Consider the following 24276-nt stretch of genomic DNA (forward strand, 5'->3'; position numbering starts at 1 on the left):
CACACCCCATTTTGCGTGGTACAGTTCTGCTTGCCGTGGCTCAGCAGGAGCGCCGATGTGTCCAGAGAACGCTGGTTCCTCGCCAGTCCTCCCCTGTGGCTGGTTGATGCTCGAAGGTTCCTGGTTGGGGGGCAGGGGGGCATCAGTGGTAGAAATGAATAATTATTGCTGGGTTTTGTTTTTAAGAGCCTAAGGAAATAGCACTCCTGTCTGTCTCCTTCCAGCCGCTCGAGCCCCTTCCCCCTTCATTTAGGTTTAAATGAAGATTGATGGGTTCCCTTCCCACAAAGGGCGAAGGGGATGCCCTTCGACTACACCAAGAATGGTGGGGTGACTCTGGGTCCCCACAAACGAAGCCCTTTCCGAGTGCTGTTTCCCTAGGGCTTCCTGGCTGTGACTGCTGCTTGGCTCTTAAAACCTCTACCGCCAGGTCAGGGGGAGGTCACTGTAAACTAACTCAACACCTCCTTTCCAGAGTGTTCTTCAAATGGAAAGAAAACGCCAGGGGAAGTAATGTGCTCGGGCTTTTAAAGGCTGCCTGGTACAGCGGGCATGTGCATTTCCAGCCCTCCATGGCTCAGCTGCAGAGCAGCCCGTCAGTACCAGCTAGCGAGACATGAAGTCAGTTTTCTGAGTAGAGCTCTCTTGCTCTTTATCTGTGTGCTGCCTATAAAGTTCTCCTACTCTGCCCCCACCTCGATGAAGAAATGAGCAGTCACAAGTTAAATCCAAAGAAAGCATCAATTCCAGTGTGTTAGGTATGGCAGGGGGGAGAGGGAGGGGAGGTGCAGGGAGCGGGGGCCGGGGGAGAGGAGAAACACATTATGATTCGTTGCCAAACTGTTAGTCAATTCTGAAAATTCCATTTTAAGTGTACTGTTTCTAAAGCAAATCATTGCTCACTTGAAACTGAAAAAAATAGGTGAGGACAGTAACGCAGAAACCTGTGGAGAAGCTTCTAGAAGGTGTGCTCACTGAAAGCTCTGATTCCTTTTGCAGTGTAGAGAATAACTGAATTTAAAACTGTTTCAGAAGTTTCAAACAATGCCGTAGTATTACAGTTTTACCTCCAACCCAGCATCTGGGCTTGACCCATTATATCCTGAAGTACTTTTCTCACAGAAGAAAGAACTCGTGCCCCATCTAAAAATAGCATTGTGTTTCCATCAGCTTCTGTCAGCTGGAGGTGGGATTAAACGGTAGTTCTTCAGGAAAAAAGGCAGTGATTGCGAGTAGCTGCGTCCCAGCAGGGCCCAGGTGCTAAGAGTTGAGTACTTCCACTCAGATAAGGCCCTGAAGTGGCCCACTTCTGTGTCTATCGTCTCTTCTGCAAAATGTCCCTTCTTGGTGTTGAGCTGTGGACAGACAAAGTCCAGGCCTGGTCACGAGGTGCAGACTTTTGATGAGCTGCTGAGCTGACAGGGAAGTTGTTGGGCTGCGGAAAACTCTGCTGGGCGTTTCTGCCGTAGGTCCAGCTACACAGCGTTGAAGAGCGTTTGCCAGCTGAACTGGATGTGCCGGACTGGGCATGATTCCTCTGCCTGGGTCAGGTGACAGTAAGGTAGTGAGGACAAGGACAGTGTGGATTACACTGGCCACTAGTCGCAGGGGAAATCTGGTCTTCCTGACACTGTAGATATAAGATAGGACCTTCCCTTTCCAGTGTTCCTGGAGCTGGGCTTGCCTTACAGAGATGGAGAGAAGGCATGTAAGCCAGAGTTCCCAAGGATGCTGAATTAAAGTGCGCAATGGGGTAGGACCAGAAGAACAGAAGAAACCTTTGTTAAAGTCTTTAGCCCCTCACTTAGGCTGTAGGGTTCCCACTTCTATCAGTGCATCACTTTATGTGTATGGAGCAGCTGGTTCCCCGAGGAGCAGCTGGTTCCCCGAGTCCATCCCTTACTCCTATACAAGAAGGATTCTCTCTGTGTGCATGCGCCTCCACTGTCCAGGGACTAGCCCTGCACAGACTCTGGCAGTACTCAGGGGCTCTCGTCCACACATTTATTCTAGTAGCTAGACTATTTGGGGGTTACCTTGATGGCTGGGGCAATGGTCTGGGGCTTTGAAGTTTTTCTGTCAATGATCTTCTCATTAATTACTAAGTGTTTGTTGAATAACTATCTGTGTACACCTGCTCCCACACAAACCAATACACATGATCTAGGTCCCAGCCCATTTTGAAAGGGCCTTCTGTAACTTTTCTTTTGTTACGTTTTGTTTTCCGAGACAGGGGCTCTCTGTGTGCAGCCCTGGCTGTCCTGGAACTCACTTTGTAGACCAGGCTAGCCTCGAACTCACAGAGATACGCTTGCCTCTGCCTTCCAAGGGCCGGGAATAAAGACATGCGCCACCACGCCCAGCTATACAATGCCTCTTATTAATAAGCTGAAATAAGCAATAGCTAAAAGCTTTTCACAGGGAAACTCTAACCAACAGTTCACACTTTCCTATGTGGCTTGTCAGTGTGTATCATTCATGACGGCAAGGCGACTTGTTGTAATTACATTAAAAGGGCTACACCTTTGGCACACAAACAATTTCAAAAGTATGTTTGAAATTACTGCACCAAAGTTAATATATGACCAGGCCGCCTGTCTAAGAATGTTGTGTAAACATTATAGAAAATGATCGTTATCTCATCTGTAGTTTAAAAACTGGGTCAACAAGTCTGCAGCTAAGAGGTGAGGATAAAAGAAGATTGGGGCTTCACTGCTTCCATAGATTGAGCCTATGACTTCCAAAATCAGGGGGCTGCCCTGTAATCCTAATGGATTGATTTCCGAAATTCCTTGGATTTGTCCTGCTGAACTAGGCTAGCCTCCCGGGGGCTTAGCTGGATCCCTGCAGATAGATAGTATGGTTTATACACAGTAATTCCACTCAGTCCAGCTGTAAATTTAAGTCTATTGTATTAATGCAACATTGGAGGAAGCCTGGCTCTCCCCATGGACGCGGAGCCCGCCTTTCAGACATGTTTAGCAAAACATAAAAGATTTTCAATTAGCTGGTTGGAGGCCCTTGGAGAGACAGTACCCTGCCTGGCCACCCATTGTCTATAGTTTCAGCCTGCTAAATGGAACAAATAAAGAGATTCCCAATGCGGTCATTAATGGGGCAGCTTTGAGGGGGGGCTTTGTTCTTAAATGGGGGCTTTATCTTATCCCTGCTGGTTAAGCCCCTCCATGGAGTCCTCACCTGTCATAACTGTCATAAATTTAATTCATCATTCGGACAGACAGATCCTCTCTGATCATGTCACAAGGCGGGAGAGCGCATAGAGGAGGGCTGGGCCGTGTCCTTTGAGGATGATTAGCAGATTTGAATAAAGATTTAAAGTGAGATCTTCAACAAGGAGGCAGTTCTGTGGGAGAGAAGCCTTTGCTTCATGCTTGAAACATAGCAGCCAGCATTTCAAAAGACAGCACAACAACGTGTGTTTGCTTCCCCCCCCCAGCCCCCCCACCCACCCCCATGCCCCCCGCCCTCTTTTGGGTTTTCAAGACAGGGTTCCTCGGTGTAGCCCTGGCTGTATATGTTTGTTTTAAGGATCCAAACTAATATGGTGACAAGAACACCTCTGCACCTCTCCTACCTGACTTTTATAAAGATTTTTTTTCCTCTTTCAAAAAAAATTTGGGTACATTTCGTTTCATTTGTATGTGCACATGTGTGTGCATGGGCACTCATGTCACAGCATGTGTGTAGAAGTCAGGACAATTTTTACAGGAGCTGACTCACTTTCCATGGTGTATTTTCCAACAAAAATCATTATAGTGACTCCATGGTGTATTTTCCAACAAAAATTATTATAGTGATGTCATCTCTGGGTGCAAGTATTGCCCTCATTATGTGTCTTTGGCAAAACTGTATTTTTTTATTTAATTTTATTTCAATGGGTGTTTTGCCTGCATGCATGTCTGTAGTCCATGTGTGCACCTTGTTTGCATGGAAAACAGAGGGCATGAGATCCCTTGGAATTGGTTATGAGTCACTATATGGGTACTAGAAATCGAACCTGGGTCCTCTGGAAAAGCAGCCAGTATTCTTAACCACTGAGCATCTCGCCTGCTCCCCAACTGATATTTACAATAAAGCTGTGTTTACAGTGAAGTATTTGAGTCAGGTATTGAGCACATTTTGTGGTCTAGGCATTTTTCTAGATGCCTCATATGTATTGCAGCCCCTAGTTTCCAAAACCTTGCGATGAACTGAGTGAATGCTGTTAACCTGCCTAGAGCCAGGCCCTGTGGAGCTAGGAGAGCTGGGATCTTCACCTGGACAGGATGACCTCAGAGCCATGTCTTTTTGCCAGTATTCCCAAACGGCCACATAGAATTGGCTTGCATACAAACTACATTCAGAGATGGCGAGATGGTTCAGCAGGAGCAACTACCTGTTACCAAAGCTGATTACCCTGGGACCCACTGTGGCAGGAGAGAGCTGACTTCCACAGGATTGACCTCCACTTCACACTGTGGCATATACACACATAAATAAATACACTTAAAGAGAAGCATCTTTGGAATTTTGTCAAAATATTATAGACTTTTTCCTTCCAATAGCAAAAGATACCTAGAATATTTATGTGGAGTGTGGGGGGAGGTGGGTGAGTGTGTGTGTGTAGTGTGGGTGTGTGATAGAGAATGGGCTGTGTGTATGGTGTGTGGGCGTGCATGTGTGTGTGTGTGTGTGTGTGTGTGTGTGTGTGTGTGCAGGTGCACATGTGTGCCCAGAAGCTAAACATTGACATCAGATATTCCCTCACTTGATCTCTGCCTTACTTTTTTACAGTATCTTACTTAGTGGAGCTTTCTAGGCTAAATCAGATGGCCAGCCAGCCTCAGGAATCTTCCTTCTCCACTTCCCCAGACTTGGCATTACAGTCTGTTTCATGGTGGTGGTGGTGGCGGCGGCGGCGGTGGCGGCGGCGGCGGCGGTGGCGGTTGTTCTAGGCAATCATGCTGAGGTCCTCATACTTGCACAGTGAGCCATCTCTGCAGCCTCTAACATCCCAATTTTACAGTTGGAGCAATTATAGAAAGAGCCAGAATGAGAAAACCCAGCAGTTTGTCCATTCAAATGATGTGCACCTTGTTACAACAGGAAGCTACTATCTTTTCCTGGAGTTCCACGGCACTCTGCCCTGTGCAGACACCTGAGAGTGGTCTGGGATTCTCTGAATGACACGTGCTGAGCACGTGGACGGTAAATCCCCTAATTCAGTGTGCTCCTCCAGCATTCTCTGGCACACAGCCAAGCTAAATATTTCTGCCCGATAAAAAAAAAAAAAAAAAAAAAAAAAAAACAACGCACTGTGCTACACTTTCCTCTGATGGCCTAACTTCAGTGATGGGCTTTTCCTCAGTGAAATGAGTAGGAACGCCTGGCAATGGAGCACCCATGTATATTAGTTTGTTTGTTTGTTTTTACCATAAAACATTCTTTATTGGAGCACCCATGTATATTAGTTTGTTTGTTTTTACCATAAAACACTCTTTATTGGCTATAATTAGATGAACTTAAGCAAAAAGGAAGGCCAAGATTTTGAAAATACCCGAAATGTGAAATTCTTTGTGTGTGTGTGTTTGTTTTTGTTTTTTGTTTTGTTTTGTTTTGTTTTCAAGACAGAGTTTCTCTCTGTAGCTTTGACTGTCCTAGACTCCCTTTGTAGACCAGGCTGGCCTTGAACTCACAGCGATCGCCTGCCTCTGTCTCCTGAGTGCTGGGATTAAAGGTGTGGGCCACCATGCCCAGCCTGTGAAATTCTTTTTGACCACTACTTATTGCTTGATTTGTTTTTTATCATCTTTCAAGATTTCCTAGGTGTCTGTCTTTTTTTTTTTTTAATCTATCAGTTGCATTCTTTTTTTTTTTTTTTTAACTAAATAGTGTTCAACGCTGTTACATTTGGGTGACTGAAAGGCCTGACATATGGACCAGTGAGCTTGTGCCAGATGAGGGTGATAGTTAGTTGAAATTTATGACTGCTGTCTTCATTAGGACTAATTAGAGGAGGGGAAGGGAGCAGCAGCATCCAGATACCCTTCTCATGGCTTTAGATGTTTCTTCTTTATATCAAAGGGCTTTCTAGTAGTTGTCTGAACAAAAAAAAAAGGGGGGGGTGACTTTGGCCTTGCCTCTTTTTCTCTGGTGGCTTATCATAAGTATTCTCTCTTCCTTTACCTCAAAACATTTTCAATGGCTGAATAATACCCACACCATAACCAACATCACAGTCTAAGTAGCAAGTTCCCATAAATTTCAACACTCAGACCATTTCTAATTTAGCATATTATACATAAAATTCTAATTAAATATGTGTATATCACTATGATTGCTCAAATGATTTTTCCATGGATCTATTCCTATGTATGCGAGTTATTTGATCAAAGATTGTCGAGGCTCTTGGTATTATGTCACTAAATTTATTTCTAAAAAAAAGTTATATTGGGTCTAGAGAGATGGCTCGGCAGTTAAGAGCACTGGCTGCTCTTGCAGAGGAGCCAGGTTCAGTTCTCAGCACCTACATGATGGTTCGTAATCATCCTTTTCCCTCTCAGGGAATCTGATGCCCTTTCCGGACCTCCACAGGCACCAGGCACACACATGGTGCACACACATGCACACATACATACATACATACATACATATGTACATACATACACATACATACATACACACACACATACATACACACACATACATACGTACATACATGCATACATACATACGTACGTACATACATGCATACTCATACCCATACAAAATAAATAAGTCTTTAAAAGTTTTAGAGAAAAGTTATATGAAAAAGTATGTTATGAAATCGCCTAGAAACTAAGATTAGTCCAAGAATTGTAAGCACTAACAGCTTTGATGTTTCTTTTTTATATAGGTGCTGATGACATTATTAATGCACAGCTTTTGCTAGTTTTAAATGTTTATTCTTATGACCATCTTCCACTGTTTCTTTGAATAATTACAATTAGTAATGGTATGTTTGAACCATATATTAAAAATGTATCTTATAAGCCAGGTAAGGTGGCTCACTCCTTTGATCCCAAGCACTTGAGAGACAGGTATATCTGTGAGTTTGAGACAGGCCTGGTGTGTGTGTGTGTGTGTGTGTGTGTGTGTGTGTGTGTGTGTGTGTGTGTGTATTTATATATATATATATATAAAGAATGAATGTATAAAGATGATAATACCAACATATTTTGGCAGGGTTGGGCATCCAACCCAGTGTCTCATACATTTGAGAAAGTACTCTTTCAACAAAGCTATAAACCAGCCACAGAATGTACAATTTTTAGTTGATTTTCCAGCACCGGGTATATATTGGTGTTTATTCATCCACATTATTGGTGGTAGTTTCTGTTCTGAGTCACAAATTTATCCATAACTAGAATAGATGTACAAACTGGGACCACCAACTCAAGTTTTTAGTGCAGAACTTGTGTGCTTAATTTTCATTTTTCCTTGACCGTCAATCTCAGAGGCAGACTTTGTGTCATCCAAGCTGTACACTTAGAAGCTGTTTCTATACTTAGGTATAAACTACATAAAAGTAGGAAGATAGTGCATAGGGAAAATGGGAGCTAAAGGAAGGAGGGAAAGGAAACAAGAAAGAACAAAAAGCCAGGCAGTGGTGGTGCACGCCTTTAGTCCCAGCACTTGGGAGGCAGAGGCAGGTGGACCACTGTGTGTTTGAGGCCAGCCTGATGTACAGAATAAGTTCCATGACAGCCTGAGCCACACACAGAGAAACCCTGTCTTGAAAACCTAAAAGAGAAAAAGAAGAAAGAAAGAGGAAGGAAAGAAAAAGACAAATACGGCATTTTTCTCATGCAGAATCCATATATATATATATACATATACATATATATATATGTATACACACACACACACACACACACACCCCACACAAATTTGTCATCATGTTCGAATCACCCAAGGAACTTCAAAGAGAGCAGCTGGCTCCCACCTCACCATCTGACTTAATTGGAATGAGATTCAACCTGAATGGTAATATTTTAAGGTTTTCCAGGATATCCTGGTGTGCACCAAAGGTTGAAGGCTGAGAAAGAATGCATTAAAAAAGCATTTGTGGGGCATATTTTAATGTTTTTCCTGTTGATATGTTGCATTTCTTTTTATCTTTGCTTGGGCTTTTGTATCCATGTTCCCACCAAGTCACAGACATGTCTCTTCTTTATTCAGTGTCAAAATAAGATATCCCTCATGACTCTTCGCTATTTCTTTGTGGTTAGGGAAGGAAAGTGAAGAGAAAATTCATTTTCTAAGAGGTAGCAATAATGAAATCAGCCTGCAAAAGTATTCTGTGGGGTGTATTGGGGAGTATTATTCAGTTCTGCAAGAATCGTATTGTGAAGGAGACAGCTCCGAGAAGTGTGGTCTTCCTGTCACAGCTACACAAGAATACAACACACAGCTAGGAGTTACCTCACCTGAGACTGAAGCCACAACTTGTTTATTGTTAAAACAGAGATAGATAGATAGATAGATAGATAGATAGATAGATAGATAGACAGACAGACAGACAGGTAGATGATAGATTGATATATGATAGATTGATGGAAAAGTAGATGTAAGTAGGCAGACAGACAGATTTTCTATCCCATCTCACTATTAGTTAGTAGTACCGTTAGTTTTTTCTTCTACAAATCATCTGCTGCTCTTGGATTCAGTGTGTGTCTGTGGGGGACTCTGCACAGACAGGGGCCAGCTTTTGCTGCCTATGTCAGGGAGCTGTTCAGCAACCTCCTAACCATTTATGTCTTGGGCTCCCTGTAAAAGAGAACAGAAACACAGTAGGGCAGAGTTAGCTCTTCTCTGGAAAGAGGATGGTTTCAATCCCCCTCATCCCACACAGACTTCCAGGGGTGTTCTGAAGGGAACCTTATGCCTGCAGGCCTTGGAGCCTCCGGAAGCCAGGGTCTGTGCTCTGTACAGATCTGATTCTCAAGAAGAGGAAGTGATGATGTTGCCAGGGAGCAGGAGAAGAGGCGAGAGCTGGCTGCCAGCTGTTCCCTCCAACACCAGGCTGCTGGGCACCACGCTTGACAAGGGGGTGCAAATCCTGGAGATAAAGGAATGTAAGGCTGTGTGCATACATGGTCTGAACCCAAAGGTAAGGGAGTAAGCTATTTCTCAGCATTACAGTCGCAGTAAGGAGGATATCTTATTTAATATTTTTTAAATTCTTTTAAAATAAATTTATTTACTTAATGTGTGTGGAAATTTTGCCTGTATGTAAGTCTGCATACCACATGCCACTCCTGGTGCCAGAGAGGCCAGAAGCAGACAGTGAACAGGCTGGGACAGGAGGTTCAGGTGCTAGTGAGCTGCAGTTGGAGGGGGGGGGGGTGATGGCAACCCAGCTCTGGTCCAAGAGGTTGTAACAGCAGCTGGTGCTCTAAACCACTGAGCCATCTCCTCATCCCCAGGTAGTTATTGTTCAATTTAAAAAATGCTCTTTTTTAAAGGGATTATACTATACTCTCTGGTCAACTAGATAATAGCAAGGAACTACTTTTTTAAAAAATTGAAATGATTAGCCAGGCAGTGGTAGCCCACACCTTTAAATCCCAACACTAACTGGGGAGGCAGAGGCAGGCAGATCTTTGTAAATTTGAGGACAGCCCATCTATAGAGTGAGTTCCAGGACAGCCAGGGCTATACAAAAAAAACCCTGTCTCAGAAAAGAAAAATAAGGTTTTTTTATATGTACTATTGTACGTGGTACTTACTGTTTATTGTTTTCATTTATTGCTTTGCCTAGAAAATATCTGACAAATATCTTATAATTTAATAGCTGTTTTTAACTGAGTCTGATGGTTCATATCAGAGGAGTTCAACATTTGCTAGTTAGTGAGACCCTATCTCAGAAGTAAATTAAACAACTAAAAAGCCCAGTTACTTTATATGTTTTAAGTTTGCTTGAAAATAGACGAGCTTAGCCAGGCTGTTGGTGAACACTTGTAATCTCAGCACTCAGGGAGACAGAGGCAGGAGGATCTCTATGAGTTCGAGGCCAGCCTAGTATATAAAGCGAGTCCAGGACAGCTACACAGAAAAACCCTGTCTTGAAAACAAAACAAAAAGGAAAAAAAAAAAAAAAAAAGAAAGAAAGAAAGTAGACAGGCTTATGCTTAATAATTAATTTGAACAAATATGTTTGTTGGAACTAGAATAAGTTTGGGCCCCATGACCAGGTGGGGAGAGAAGTCTTCTGACTCATGTTAACCCCTGTCTTATCTACAGGACAGCACTTGGGAATTTAGATGTGACTTTGGAGTCAGAATTTTTTCAAATCTTAAACATCAGGCTCAGATTCCTCATTTCCTGGAGAATTCTGTATAGTTTTAAAAATACATCAGGGCTCAGGTATAGCTCTGTGGGAGACTATGAATTTAGCAGGTCCTGTGTTAATCCTCAGCACTGCAAACAATTTCTGTCCATCACTGGTCAACTTTTAAAAAATACATATTTATTTACAGAATACTTTGGAGTACTCTGTGGCCAGTAAGAGGAAGGTGGACTTGGGGAAATGTTGGCAGGGGAACTGCCAGTCATAAAACACTGGTTACTAAAGTGGTAGTTGCAACTCTTGGGAGAGGGATCAGGAGTTCAAGTTGGCTACCTGCCACTCTGTTGTCCCAAAACACCAGAAACAATCAAAACCAGTCTTTGTGATACAAGTCCATTTAGAAGTGACAGGGAAGTGTTAAGAAGCTACACCAAGCCGGGCGTGGTGGCGCACGCCTTTAATCCCAGCACTCGGGAGGCAGAGGCAGGCGGATCGCTGTGAGTTCGAGGCCAGCCTGGTCTACCAAGTGAGTCCAGGATGGCCAAGGCTACACAGAGAAACCCTGTCTCGAAAAACCAAAAAAAAAAGAAGCTACACCAAACTGCTAACAATGACTGGCTCTTTTAGAAGGCCCACTTGGCAGCAAGGACTGAAAAAGGAACCTGTTTACCTCAGGGGCTATGTGAGACCCTCAATGGGGCTTTATAGGCCTGCCGCTCAGGGTAATCTCCTGATGCCCTCTGGCTAACGCAGGAAAGCGGCCTCCTGCAGTTTTGGGGAAGCCCAGTTCCCCCGCCCCATTCAAGGGCACTGTTTGACTTTCCTTGGTTCACTCAGTGAGTTTCCTACTCTTCACCTGCCACCAGACCCCCAGCTTTTACACATCAGAACAGCCGAGCTCCCAGACCCCCCCCCCCAGTCTGCACTCTTAAAGGATCTGACTGCATGGAGGTTCTCAGGATAGCCCCTCCAGCCCCACCAGCCTTGTCCTGCCAGAGTTTATCTGGGTGGTGGTATTTTAGGAATATTTTCCATAAACACTAGTTACTTCTGTGTTAGGGATAGGAGTAGCGTAATTGCGTATAAATTCAGATTGCCTCTGAATAATTAGTTGTGCGCCACTGCTGACTCAAATCCCAGCATATGAGCCTGGAAGCTACTTGCTTTCTTTCTTTCTTTTTTTTTTTTTTAATTTTACTTAATTTTAACTTATGTGCATTGGTGTGAGGGTGACACTATTTGTCAGTCCATTCGGTGAACCTGCCAAGGGTAGGGTCATACACCTGTAACTCCTGCACTCAGGAAGCTGAGGCAGAAGGATCCCTGAGAAGTGGAGGCTAGCCTGGGCTCATAGTGAGTTTATGGTCAGCCTGGGCTACTTAGGTACTAATACTCTGCCACAAACAAACAAACAAAACATCTTAGTCGATTTGTGGTATAAAATCTCAGGTATAAAGAGGACATAGAAAAATAATAATAAATTAATTTTTAAAAATTAAAAAAAAGGACATAGTTACATGACAGTTTCTTAGCCTAGGTGTTATCATTGTATCTTTTAGGTCAGAGCATTGACTATTTAGGGTCCATATTCCAGACTCACTAGTTGTTAAAAAATAATCATTTAGCATAATTCAGAAGAATTGTGAACAATGAGGAAAATATTTTTTGAAAAAAAAATTTTATTAAGAAATCCTTCTTGGTTTATTACCTCTTTAAACCTTTTAATTAACTTTTTATTAACTCCCTTGGTGAGGCTTGGACTGCAGGTACTCACTGTTTACTCAGAAATGTTCACCAAGTGCTGTGTTTAACATTCCTCACACCCTCTGTCTAGACAGACCTTCTTTACCGTGCTTAGACATGTCTACTGTGTATTTTTTGGCTTATTATATGCACGCATGCATACATACACACATGTGGACATGCATGCATGCATACACACATGCGTACACATATGTATACATACATGTATGCATGCGTTTGTTTGTTTATTGCTGGCATTGGCACCAGGTGCACATATGCGGTGACATGCATGACAACTCATGGGAATTGATTCTCACCTTCTGCTTTGCAGGTCCTGGCTGTTAAACTTAGATTGTCAAGTATTCAACAAGTGCACAGACCACTTGAGTTATCACGTATGTGCTTATTGAGAATAGTTAGTGCTTGCTGTATTTATGTGACAAACCAACAAAAATATTATGAGTTGTTCCCATTAAAAATAAAAAATTAAAAAAAAAGTGGAGTTTTAAAAAAAAGAAAGACCTGATGAATACTGGTGGGTGTATGTAAAACGATAAAATATTGTGGGAGGATAGAGTAAAATTTGGTGCTTTATTACTTAGTTTTCTGCCGCTATGATAAAATACCATGACCAAAGGCTACAGGTCTAGAGAAATGAGACCATAGTGGCAAGGGGACTTAACAACAAGTGGCCCCTGGGGGGAACCTTAAGATTACATCTTCAGCTGCAGATGTGAAACAAAGACAGTGAACTGAAAGTGGGTGAAGACGTGGTCTCTAAAAGCCTGCCCCCCAGCAGTGTGCTTCCTCCAGCAAAGTTTCATGGCTTCCCCCAAACACTGACCCTCTGGGCCCTGCTTACCCAAAGCGAGCCCGTGGGAAACATCACACATTTAACCTGCCACGGGTGCTTAGGTACTTGGAGGGAATAGTGACGCTCCATGGGAGATGGACACAGGGGTGGCATTTGTGTGCTGACCAGAGAGAGGTACATTCTGTTGTTGTTGTTGTTGTTGTTGGGGTTTCTGAGACAAGGTTTCTCTGTGTTAGCCTTGGCTGTCCTGGACTCTGTAGACCAGGCTGGCCTTGAACTCACAGTGATCCACCTGCCTCTGCCTCTCTGAGTGCTGGGATTACAGTTACCACACCCAGCGGAGAGGTACATTCTCAACCAGCCGGTCTTGGCCTTGAATCAAAATTGGGAAAATCTACATGCATTACTGCTATATTGTCTGAGTTTCAGTGTTAAAGATTAGTGCTTATTATTTTTAATTGTCTTCGGTTTAACTGATTGGTGCTCTTTGTACTGGTCAAGAAGGTATAAACCATGGGGATAATCAATCAAATTGGAAACCAAGTTAATTAGTTTAACACAGCAATATATTTTGATTAGCAATTCCTCTGGGCCCCGGGGCAATGGCTCAGCACCAGACCACAGGAATTTGGGTCCCCAGCACCCATGGAGATGCTGTGTGGTTGGCCTTGGTAGCTGGCTGTAATCCCATCAAATGAGAGGCAGAGACAGGAGATCTGAAGAGAATCCACACGCTCTTGTTTCCAGTGAGAGACCCGGCTCAACCTGTAAGGTGGGAAGCAAGCCAAGAAAACACCTGACATCAGATTCTAGCCTCCACACACATTCTCTCCATCCCTGTCCCTCCCTCCCTCCATCTCTCTCTCTCTCTTTCCCACCTCCTCCCTCCCTCTTTCCCACCCCCACCTCTGTCTCTGTCTCTCTCCCACCCCGTCCCTCCCTCTCCCTCCCCGCCCTCCCCAACACTCACCAAATATGCGCACAGATTTGAACCCCCTACATGTGAACACAGATTCACATTCCATTAGATTCTGTAGAGAAAGAGAGGTCTAAGGCAGGCCTAAAGAAATTTTGGCTAAAATCAAATTGTTACGAAGTGAAGCATGCTTGGGTACCAGGGTTGTAGCTCAGTGGTAAAGCTCTTGCCCATCATGCTTAAGACCCTAGAAAAGTCAAATAAATAATGGGTGAGTAAATGTTGAACCACAATTGAAAGGAAGAACCGTTTGTTGTTAACTCTCAGTGGCTTCATTTCCAAAGCAAATGATTTTCAAAACACCTCATCTTCCTATGTTAAATTAGACTTCTAGGATCCAAAATCATATTTTTGCCATAGTTTTGGCTCTGGCTTCAGCAGTTGTATACATTTTATAGCCAGTCTTCTGGATAAAATAAGGACATACTGTTTAGCAACAATGGCTTCTTGGGAGATCAAAGAAATAAACCGGACCTTATGGCACCCACAACATACCTTGGTTCTGTTGAGTTTTGTCCTTGGCCCCTTGGACAGTTTTGTGACTGTCACCTGGCATTATCACACTGACTTCTCTTGCCATCAGATGCTCACCAGGAGGAAGGAGCCTTGCTCTTAATGGAATGCAGATGGTTCTGTGTGTGTGTGTGTGTGTGTGTGTGTGTGTGTGTGTGTGTGTGTGTATGTAAAGGCAGAGAGCTGCTACCTTTTCAGCACCACAGTCTTGTTCCAAAACTCAAGGAAGCCGGCTGGCATAAGACTATCCATAAGCATCACTGCAAACAAGGAAACGTTAAAATATATACAACTCTAAATTGACATTGAACTATTATATTGCACAGATATTGAATAGTAGGTGAATATGGAAATAGCGCTACCTCTTGTGTCTAGCAAAAAAGAGTTGACAGAGATGGTGGCTGCGAAACTTGAAACATCATATTTTGTGCCGAAGCAGTTCGGGAGAGTGGGCATATTGATTACGTTTTCATCAGTCTTCCTTTTACAAACACCTGCAGAGCTATTATGTACTTATTAGCAGAAGATAAGGAGGTCTTTGTCTCCGAACAGTCTAAACCTCTGAGCACCCATCCCACAGAGATACCAGCTAGTACTATGTGGGGAAGTGTTACTACTTAGTATAGTTTTAGCCTTCTTCACCAAACTGTTTGCACACATAAACAAATGGGACCTATCCAAGATAGCTGCATGAGCTGTTTATCTTGGTTTCCAACTTCTCTGCATCTTCAAAAACTATTTTGCAAATCAGAAACTATCAGCTCACAAAGAAGCAAGGAACCTCATTTGTTCATTTCTCTAGTTTAACCTAATCTGCTGTTTGCATAAAGTGCCTGTTGGTGAGAAGGAAAGGCCTAAGGCTGGAAGGAAACACTTTCTGAAAGAATTCCAGTGTGGGGGTGTGCGTTCAGGGGAGAGTGGATGTAAGCAGACCCAGCAAGAACTGGGTGAGCATTTGTGCCTGCAAGGAGGTCTATTACGTTTAGGACTGGTGTGGTGGTGTACACTTTGTGTGTGTGTGTGTGTGTGTGTGTGTGTGTGTGTGTGTGTGTGTGTGTGTCACACACATTTAATCCCAGCACTTTTGAAACGAAGCCAAGGAGTTCTCCGTGGGTTCAAGGCCTGGTCGCTATATTGAGATCTGTGCTAGGCAGAGCTACATGGTGAGGCCCTGTTGTTAAAGAAAGGATGTATTTTCAAGTGCCGAAGTCAGAGGTACACTGGAATACTTCCTAAACTCTGACTTGACTGTGGATGGAGTGTCCCATACTTTCTCTAGCAGCAGTGCCTTCAGAGCCGGGTTCAGTGCCTCGTTCACAGATAGGTTGTGAGAACCACTTTTAATCTCTTCAGCAGACGGTGATACAGACCAGGAGCTGAGCTGAGTATTCAGTTTTCGTAATAACCGCGATGGTTGGCAACAGGCGGAAGAGGAAGACATCTCACTTCCTAGAACTGCTTCACTGCTAGGCAGCAGAGGGAGGGAGCTGAAGGCTCTGTGTTCTAGAAAGGCACAGTCTGGCCTGGAAGCACATGTCTGCTTCCATGCCTTGGGCCATGACGTCAGCCAGCTTTGTAGACTTGCAGGAATATGGAGGCTTTAGTGGCCTCTGTTTTGCCTTTTTTGTTTGTTTGTTTTTTGTTTTTCGAGACAGGGTTTCTCTGTGTAGCCTTGGCTGTCCTAGACTCGCTTTGTAGACCAGGCTGGCCTCGAACTCACAGCAATCCACCTGCCTCTGCCTCCCAAGTGCTGGGATTAGAGGTGTGCGCCACCACGGCCCGCCTGTCTTGCCTTTTTTTTTTTTTTTTTTTTTTTTTATGGGAACTTCTGAATGTTCAGAATAATGTGCAGTAATGTGCACAGTGACCATGCATAGCAGTTTGAGGCGCGAGTTCACATTTTCACTGCATCAATGTTTTGGTTTGGTTTGGTTTGGTTTTTCATGACAGTGTTTCTGTGTGCGTAGCCTTGGCTGGCCTGGACCCTCTTTGATAACCAGGCTGGCCTCGAACTCACAGAGATGCACCTGCCTCTGCCTGTCCAGTGCTGGGATTAAAGGCGTGCACCACCACACCTGGTTGGCTCACCACATTATTTTTTACAATGGCACTTTGGAAAACCTCTACTGTAGAAGATGGAGACCTTTCTTCAGGTCTGGTAAACACTTTTTATATTAGTGCAAACATCAATGTCACTGAGCTGAGGAAGAGAAAGCTTGGAGAGCATCCAGTTAAGCAGAGGTCCTGAGATTAGTTTTCTTGCCAGGTGAATGTGTTTACATTTACCTACTGGTATTTAGACGAGTTAATGTGTTACACCAGATAAATCTGTTTCCTGAATCCATCTTTCTGCTTCTTCTCCGCTCCCTGGAGCTGACAAATGGTTGGAGTTTGACACAGCTTATCAGTTGAGCCCCTGCTGGGGGCTGCCTGTCACTTGCTCAGGGTGCACAGACTACTGCAGAGCAAAAGTGAGTCATCTGCAAGATTTTGCCCTTTCTCCCTAGTTGAAAAGCAATGGAGACAGACTCGGGTGCCTGTGAGTTTTACCTTCCATAGCGCATATGTCTTCAGACGATTTCATAGCGAGGTCACTGTAGAAATGCATCAAATGACACACAATTTTTATTTTATATGGGAAGGGCAAGATTAAACCTGTTTGGTGATTGACGCACGTTTGAAAGGCACTGAGAGTGCCTTATGTTGCAAACACTGAAAAAATATTTTCTCCAAAATAGTTGCATTCCTGAGGCTTGTTCTTTTGGTAACAGGCTAACATAGCAGGCAAAGAAAGCAGAAACCTTCTGCCCATAAGAACAGGCTTCTCAGGAGAACTCCCACTTCTTGTCTGTTTCTATCAGTGCACATCAACTGTGCAGGATAATGAGTCTTATTGTGATATTTTCACATTCGCATATACCGCACTCTGACCTTATTTTAATTTAACTTCCCTCTATGCTAATGCAAAGTTGACAACATAGGCCAAGTCTTGGAGTGGGTCCTTGGCGGGGAGGGGTCTCTGGCATTCAAAATGCTATTGTTAGGCAGAATTCTATCCTTTGGAATGCTGGATCAGAGCCTTCCCTCTGACCAGCAAGTATTTGGATAATCAGTGTGACATCAGCTATACACAGAATCGCTGGGGCCATGCACACTTGGCACCTAGCAGTGAACCAGCAGAGGGATGCTAAGTGCGCTTCATGCCCCTGGTGAGCCTAATTCAAAGTGCAATTTAATCACTGACTGGCCCATACGCGTGATTAGCTGTTAGCTATTAGTGTAGTGTCTGAGACCCTCAGAGCTATTGATTTTTGAATGCAGCTTCTGTTCTCTTCCCACCAGCCTCTACTGCCCTCCACATTTTAAGCCACGGGGAAGAGGGACATGGTATCAGAGGGAAAGGGGTCCAGATGGGAAGAAAAGGATGCTGGAAAGATCCTTTAGGAACTAGGTCAGGTACTCGGGAGATTAGACTAGCTTGCTTCATCCCTGAATACAAGTAGAATACAATTAGGAGGAATTAGACCTGCAACAAGTAGCTTGGGTTTATCAGCTTTAATTGTGTATTGTCAGGACCCAGCTCTCCTCCAGAGGGTCCTGGTGGCAGCCCCCACTCTAACACTTTTAATGGCCCTCCATTGTATGCTAACAACAGTGTGTCTGCTCTTTTCAAAGGAGCTCCCAGAGAAGCCCACCTAAAAACACTAAGTTGTTACTTTCTCTGTGGTGGAGCCCATTCTAAGGTAATGCAGTATTTTCCCTCCATCCCCACAGGTGCAACTCAAGGGTGAAGACGCCTATTGAACATTAATAGGCGGCTTGTTTCCCTGATCGGCTCTTTCAGGAAACAATGGACTAAAGCCAGTGACTGACCAGATAAGTCCAGGCTGAGGCTCGAGAATCTCCCACTATCTCTGTCAGGGGCTGATGGGTCAGAACCTCCTCACTATCTTCCTGTTAAAAGATTATCAGGCTTATTTGAAGGCAACAGCAGAGAGACTTTTTCGGAAGATACCGTGTCTATAAGATGAGGCCTGTTTTTATGAGGCCACTGTTTTCTCTTTCCTTCGTCACCTCGCAACCTCTTAGGTAGAAAAGGTGGTATTTGAGGGACCAGTCACTTACTTGACTCCCAACTCTAGGCCCAACATACAAGACTCTGCCTTGGGCTTTCAGTCCGGTCCCCCCTTTCTAAGCCTGGTGGGACACTCAGAGCTCTGGGTTTTGGTTTCCAGCAAGTTAAGGGCATGGGGAGTGGGGATGTTTTCCAAGGCAGCAGCAATGCCTGTGAGCTGGCATCTGGGGGATGAGGGGGTCATGACTGCAGGTGAGATCTAGTTACTGTAAGCGAAACCAGGGGGTACATTGTTTTCTGAGCTTCTGGAAATCTGGTCCTCAGTTTTCTTGGTAGGAAGGTGGGGGTTTGGTGTGAATCTAGTCTTCAGCTCGGGTAAAGCACTAAACTCCGTGAGCAGAATTTCCGTGTGTGACAGGAGTCAGGGATTCAAAGACTTCATTTTCCTACTGTGAACTCTCTTTTGAGCACACACGCACATGTGCACTCGCACGCACATGCACACCATCCTCTACCATCTTTGGCCTTCCCTGACAGAGTCTGAGATAGCCTAGGCTAACTTGTTATGTAGCTGAAAAAAACTTTTAATTTTTGATCCTCCTGCCTCAACACCCCCCCATGTGGAGAATTTAGGCATCTGTCACCTTCTCTGCTTTTATGCAGTGCTAGGAATTGAGCCCAAGGCTTTGTGCACACCACTTTTTCTTTCCACTGTAGGCCTTTCCTCTTGCCGTGGGATTTGTCCTTCCACTGAAAGACAGAGGCAAACACTTGTTCCAGGGCCTCACTGGTGTGGAGCCATCCTTCCTCCCTCAGACTCTTGAGAGGAGATTCCCCCAAGGAAAGCACATTTGAGTGTATGCCTGCCGCCTGCCTCGATGGGTGCCCCTCTCTCCTTGAGGATCTCTGCTCTGCCTCCTAGTACTTCAGGACTGGCCCTTTCCCCACCAAATCCAGGCTAGAAGACGTCTTTTGGATTCAGGCATGCCTGCTTTTCCCACAGCCTTTTCAGGAGTTAAGATCCCGCTCATGTCTGAATCACTGTAGTAAAAACCATGGTGGGAAAGGCCATCAGATCTTGGAAACCGACCGTGGTTTCCCTCACAAATGCCACGGGCATGACGGTCCCTGTTGGCATTATTTGCTAAACTGGTGGATGCTAAACTGGATGAATAACTCAAAAATGTGCGAATAATTAGATTAAAAACCAAACTGTGACTCCGATGACTGGACCGAAAATATACTGAGGTGTCATGACATGGACTGTGTTAAGAAGTTCGCCAGCCACCCTGAAGGTTTCTACAGGCCTCAGGAGAGCACTTATCTTTGCTACATTCCTAGAGAGAGTGAGAGAGGAGAGCCCTGCTTTAATTTAGTTAATCTTTGCTTCCCTTCTTTAGGAAGTCAAAACACTGACATCATTCTAAAACTTTCCACAGGGCCCTAGGATTACCATTCCAAAGTCTAGGCCCTGACAATGCTTGTCCCAGTTTTGGGGAGGTAAAAGCTGTGTCATGCAAAGGAAGCTGGAACTATTCTCAAATTGATTTAACACATCACTGAAACATAACCTACACATATCACGCCCATGACACACACACTGTATTGTAACCCAGCATGTGTCATACACATTCTCTCTCACTCACACACACATACTCGCTCGTCTCGCCCGACTTTTAAGAAAGGAAGGCAGCCGGAGCCCAATGACTTGAGTTGAAAAGGCTGTTAAAGTTTAAAAGCCAAGTCCCCCCCCCCCTTTCCCCATAGTTCCCAGCCTGGCTTTGAGACATGTGGGAGGCCTTCAAAGACACACTGCCCCTCTTTTAGGCTCAGGCTTATACAGTTGGTCCCCAAATGTTTACCAGCATGAAGATGCCTAACTTACAGGAAGTGGGAAATGGGTGTGGAGAGTGAGGGTGGGTGGGTGGGTGAGTAGGGAGTGGGGTGGGAGTGAGTAGGGAGGGGGGAGGCGGGTGCTCCATTGATGTGGTTAGCCTGTCACTGACCTTGTTTGGGTAGAGCAAGAGTTGGATTAGAAAACGAAAATTTGTTTCATCTTGAGCATATTTCATCCCCCCTCTCCCGTGTGTGCGTGTGTGTGTGTGTGTGTGTGTGTGTGTGTGTGTGTGTTTTAACTTTCCTTAGGGGCCAGGATTTTTTTTTCTTTTTTTTCTTTTTTCTTTTTTTTTTTTAGCCCAAGTGGAGTCCAGTCTCCAGATTTGGTGCTCAATTTCCCTTCCTGCTGCAAATCGCTACAGTAGTCCTTTTCCCCATACAGTCATCCGGCCGCCTGCATAGTGATTCCCAACCCACCCAAAGACTAGCAGGCTGGGGGTGGAGGTGGGGGTGGGGGGGGAGGGACACGGGGCCTGGCCCAGGAGCTGAAATTGAATGAATGTTGCTTGGTGAGGAGGCATCAAAGGAAAAGGACCCAGATTTCTGAGATGGGAGCTTTCGTGATGGTTTGTGATATGCCCCCATTTAACAGAGTCTTCAGAAGTCGACCTGAGAAAGGGTGAACAGTAAAGACAGCTGCTGAGAGGTTTTGGATGTCCTAACACCGGGGACGATAATAAGCGACTCAAACTGTACCTAGTGATTGTTTAGAACAAATATTTTAATACTTAAGAGTCCACACCTGCGCTAGCGTCTCCCAGGCTTAGTCCACATTCTGGGTGTTCTGGGGTTCCCAGTGTGCGGGACCTCCAGGCCCTCGGAGATGGCTGGGTGCTGTTCACAGTCAGCCTAACTCTCTGGCTTAGCAGGTCTGCGCTGTACTGTCCCTGCGTTCTGCGCTATGTGTGTGATTTTCCTGAGTATGGATCTTACTTCCTTCCCACTATCTTTTCTCTTTTTTTGAGGGCCTTCATCTTAACTTCTACCATTATCTGTCCTTAACTGCATAATCATCATAAAAATTAAAAAAAAAAAAAAAAACAATCCTGAAGCTACTCATTTTGTTTTGTTTTGTTTCTCAGCTCTTTGAAACAAGAAGCAAACACTCCAAGGATGTTATAGTCCAGTGCTGTGTCCTCCCCCGCCCCCCACCACCCAGTCCCACCTATGGCTTTGTCCAGCCCAGCTGGAGCACCTGGAACTAATTTTAGGGTTGCCTGGCTAAGCTTCACACTGGCATTTGATGTTTGCGTCCTCTCTAGACCCAAGCCCATTTCACCAGCTCAGAAGGTGAGTGCAGGCTGATCTTAATTAACAGTGAGTTGATTCACTGGCATCTTCCAGTCATTAAAGCAAACATTTGGCTTAAAATAGCCCTCTTCCCACTCTGCCCGCCACCCTTTGCCTATTTCTTTACACCCTAGCAGCGGAGTCACTGACACTTTGCACAGTATCTGTGGCCCAAGAGCAGAGTTTATCCTGAAAGGGAAGTGAAAAGCCTGTTAACTGATCTGCAGTGAAGACAGCTTGCAGCCGGCCAGCCCTAGGGATGACTACTTTGTTTTTCTGTGCACCGTCGTGCTGACTCAGCACTAGTTAATAAACCCTCTGCAGAAGGCTGGATTTCTTTTGTTTAATTATCACTCGGACCTTTCTGAGAACTCGTAAGAATTGTTCACTCAGTTTCATACCCCTGACACAAGAGTAGGCTAACAGCCTGTTTCTTCTTGCTGCTAGCGCCCCCTCTGGCATAATATGCAATAACAGGTGGACCTAGAGCCCTAAGGAGTGGGTGCTACTCTGTCCCCTGGCAGGAATTTGATTGTTCTGAACTACACAGATTGTAGGAGGATTTTTAGATGCACTAAGCATTTTCTGTGACACAATCCTCTCTACCTACTCCTCCCAAGCCTCCCACCCCCCCCCCACAAAAAAAATTCTGGGAAAGTTTCTAGAAAGAGAACTTAAAGATAGATAAACAGGGCCTGTCTTTATGATTGAGTTGGGCTTTTGTTTTGCTGTGTTTCATTTCTTCCTGTAAACAAATACTGAAATGTCCACTTCATTGTATGACTAAGCTGGTATCATTAGGTTGGGGCTGGGTGTGTGAGTGTGGGTGTGGAACTGGATGTGGGTGGACGTGTGTGTCTCGTGTGTTTAAAATACTAGAAATGATACCACAACCTAAGGTTGCCAGAGAGATTAAAAAAAAAAAAAAAAAAAAACAGCTGTGCTGAGGCAAACAAGAAAAGTGGAAGACTTGAATTTCTGAGACCTAAACAGAGCTGTGATAGGGTGGAGGCTATAAATGGGCCCTTTTGCATCATTGTCTCTGTGAATTAAAGGATTCCTTGCTGAAGGCACAAGACCATTGAAGGAAGTAAAGCATCTGGTTTGTTTTGTAATGAGAAGCAGGAATGCAAGGTCTTAATAATAAACAAACAGGACATTGTGTGCCATCATCACAGGATGTCCTTCCTTCTCCAGAAGAGTGAGTGGGGCTGAAGGGTGAAGCCAGCCGGGCTCAGAACAAGCCCCACTAATTACTGCCTCGAACGGCTTTCCACTCACAGGGTGCTCAGTTCAGTAGAGCCCCCTTTTAACTGCTCTCCATTGTATGCGCAAGCTCGGAAGCCTGGCTGTGGGTTTAGGGATGAAGAGTCAGGAGCAACAAAAACCAGTGTATATGATTATAACTTTTTTTTTCCTGTTTCCCTCTTTCCAAATGGTTGAAAGAAGGAAGTTAGGTGTATCCAAACATGAATGTATTCAGATAGCAGGAGAAATGAAATCCTACACGTTTAAATAGTAGAGGAGAAACGCCTTAGAGTGTTCATTTCATTGGCAATGACTCCAGGACTAAACAGCGACCTTGTATTGCATGTGACGCCAAAATACTTTAACTCTCTCCTTCCAAGTACGCCGGATCCTGTAACTGAGACACGGAGTTTAGGTGACTTGGGTTTTCTTCGGAGGAGGAGTCCCCACCCCCCACCCCGCCCCATTCTGCCGCGACAGGAAGCTGGCGATCTTGGAGTACTTAGAATACAATGGCAGCGTGAGTAAACGTGGAGAGCAAGCGCCTGCAAAGGGAAGTAAGAAGATTCCCAGTCAGTGTTGAAATCCACTTGCAAAGAGAGGAAGCTGCCGCGGCTCGCAGTTGGGGGGAGGGGGGAGGGAGAGCCCTGAACCCCACGCTGCACGGCTGGGCTGGCCAGGTGCGGTCACGCCCCCATCCCGGCGGCTGGTAGGAGTGAATCAGACCCGTCAGTGGGTAAAGAAGTCTGCGACAAGGCAGGGAGGGGGAAGAGCAGTGGCTCGCGCTAGCTGACAGTGCTGCCGTGACACTCGGCCCTCCAGTGTTGCGGAGACGCAAGAGCAGCGCGCAGCACCTGTCCTCCCGGAGCCAGCCCGGCCCGCGGCGGTAGAAAAGGAGGGACCGGCGAGGTGCGCGTCAGTACAGCTCAACCCGGCAGGGACGCGGGAGGATGTGGACTGGGTGGACGTGAGCGAGGCTTATCTCAGATGTTGGATCTTCTCTTGGCAAAACCTGTGGGTACGACCTTGGTAAGGAACCAGATTCTGTTTTTAATCCGGCTTGAAAACTTTTCATTCCTTTTTTCTTTTCTTTTATTTCCTTTTTAAAAGAATGCAGCCGCAGTAGAAACCAATGCTTCTGCTTTAGTGCGCGGAGCACTGTCAAACATTTAGAAGACTTTTTCCACCCCCACTCCCCCATGAATCATTAACCCTTTCAGTTCTAGACATAATTGTCGATTCACTGAAATTTCGGTAGTGGTTCTCGTCCGTTTCCCCACGCGCTGCCAGCGAAGTAACTATTCCGGGTTAGCTTAGGTTTTCAATTGTATTTAACTTTAACGTCGTTTGTCCAACGTGACCTTACGTGTTGGAACTAAATAAAAATGAGC

The 24276-nt window shown here is 44.9% G+C and overlaps 1 protein-coding gene across 2 annotated transcripts in view; it reads left to right on the forward strand.

The window, feature by feature from the left end:
• Positions 1–24276, forward strand: part of Prdm1 (PR/SET domain 1) — a 93668-nt gene that overhangs the window by 50481 nt on the left and 18911 nt on the right. Inside the window, exon 1 of one of the 2 annotated variants that reach the window (XM_051164221.1) lies at positions 23385–23914. The exons of the other annotated variant lie outside the window; for it this stretch is intronic. Coding sequence (XP_051020178.1) covers positions 23873–23914 — 42 coding nt within the window. The 5' untranslated portion in view covers positions 23385–23872. Of the gene's footprint in view, positions 1–23384; positions 23915–24276 lie in introns of those variants that run through there. 2 annotated transcript variants of the gene reach the window in all.

The sequence above is a fragment of the Acomys russatus genome, chromosome 21, assembly GCF_903995435.1.
Source record: "Acomys russatus chromosome 21, mAcoRus1.1, whole genome shotgun sequence".
NCBI classification, from domain to species: domain Eukaryota; kingdom Metazoa; phylum Chordata; class Mammalia; order Rodentia; family Muridae; genus Acomys; species Acomys russatus.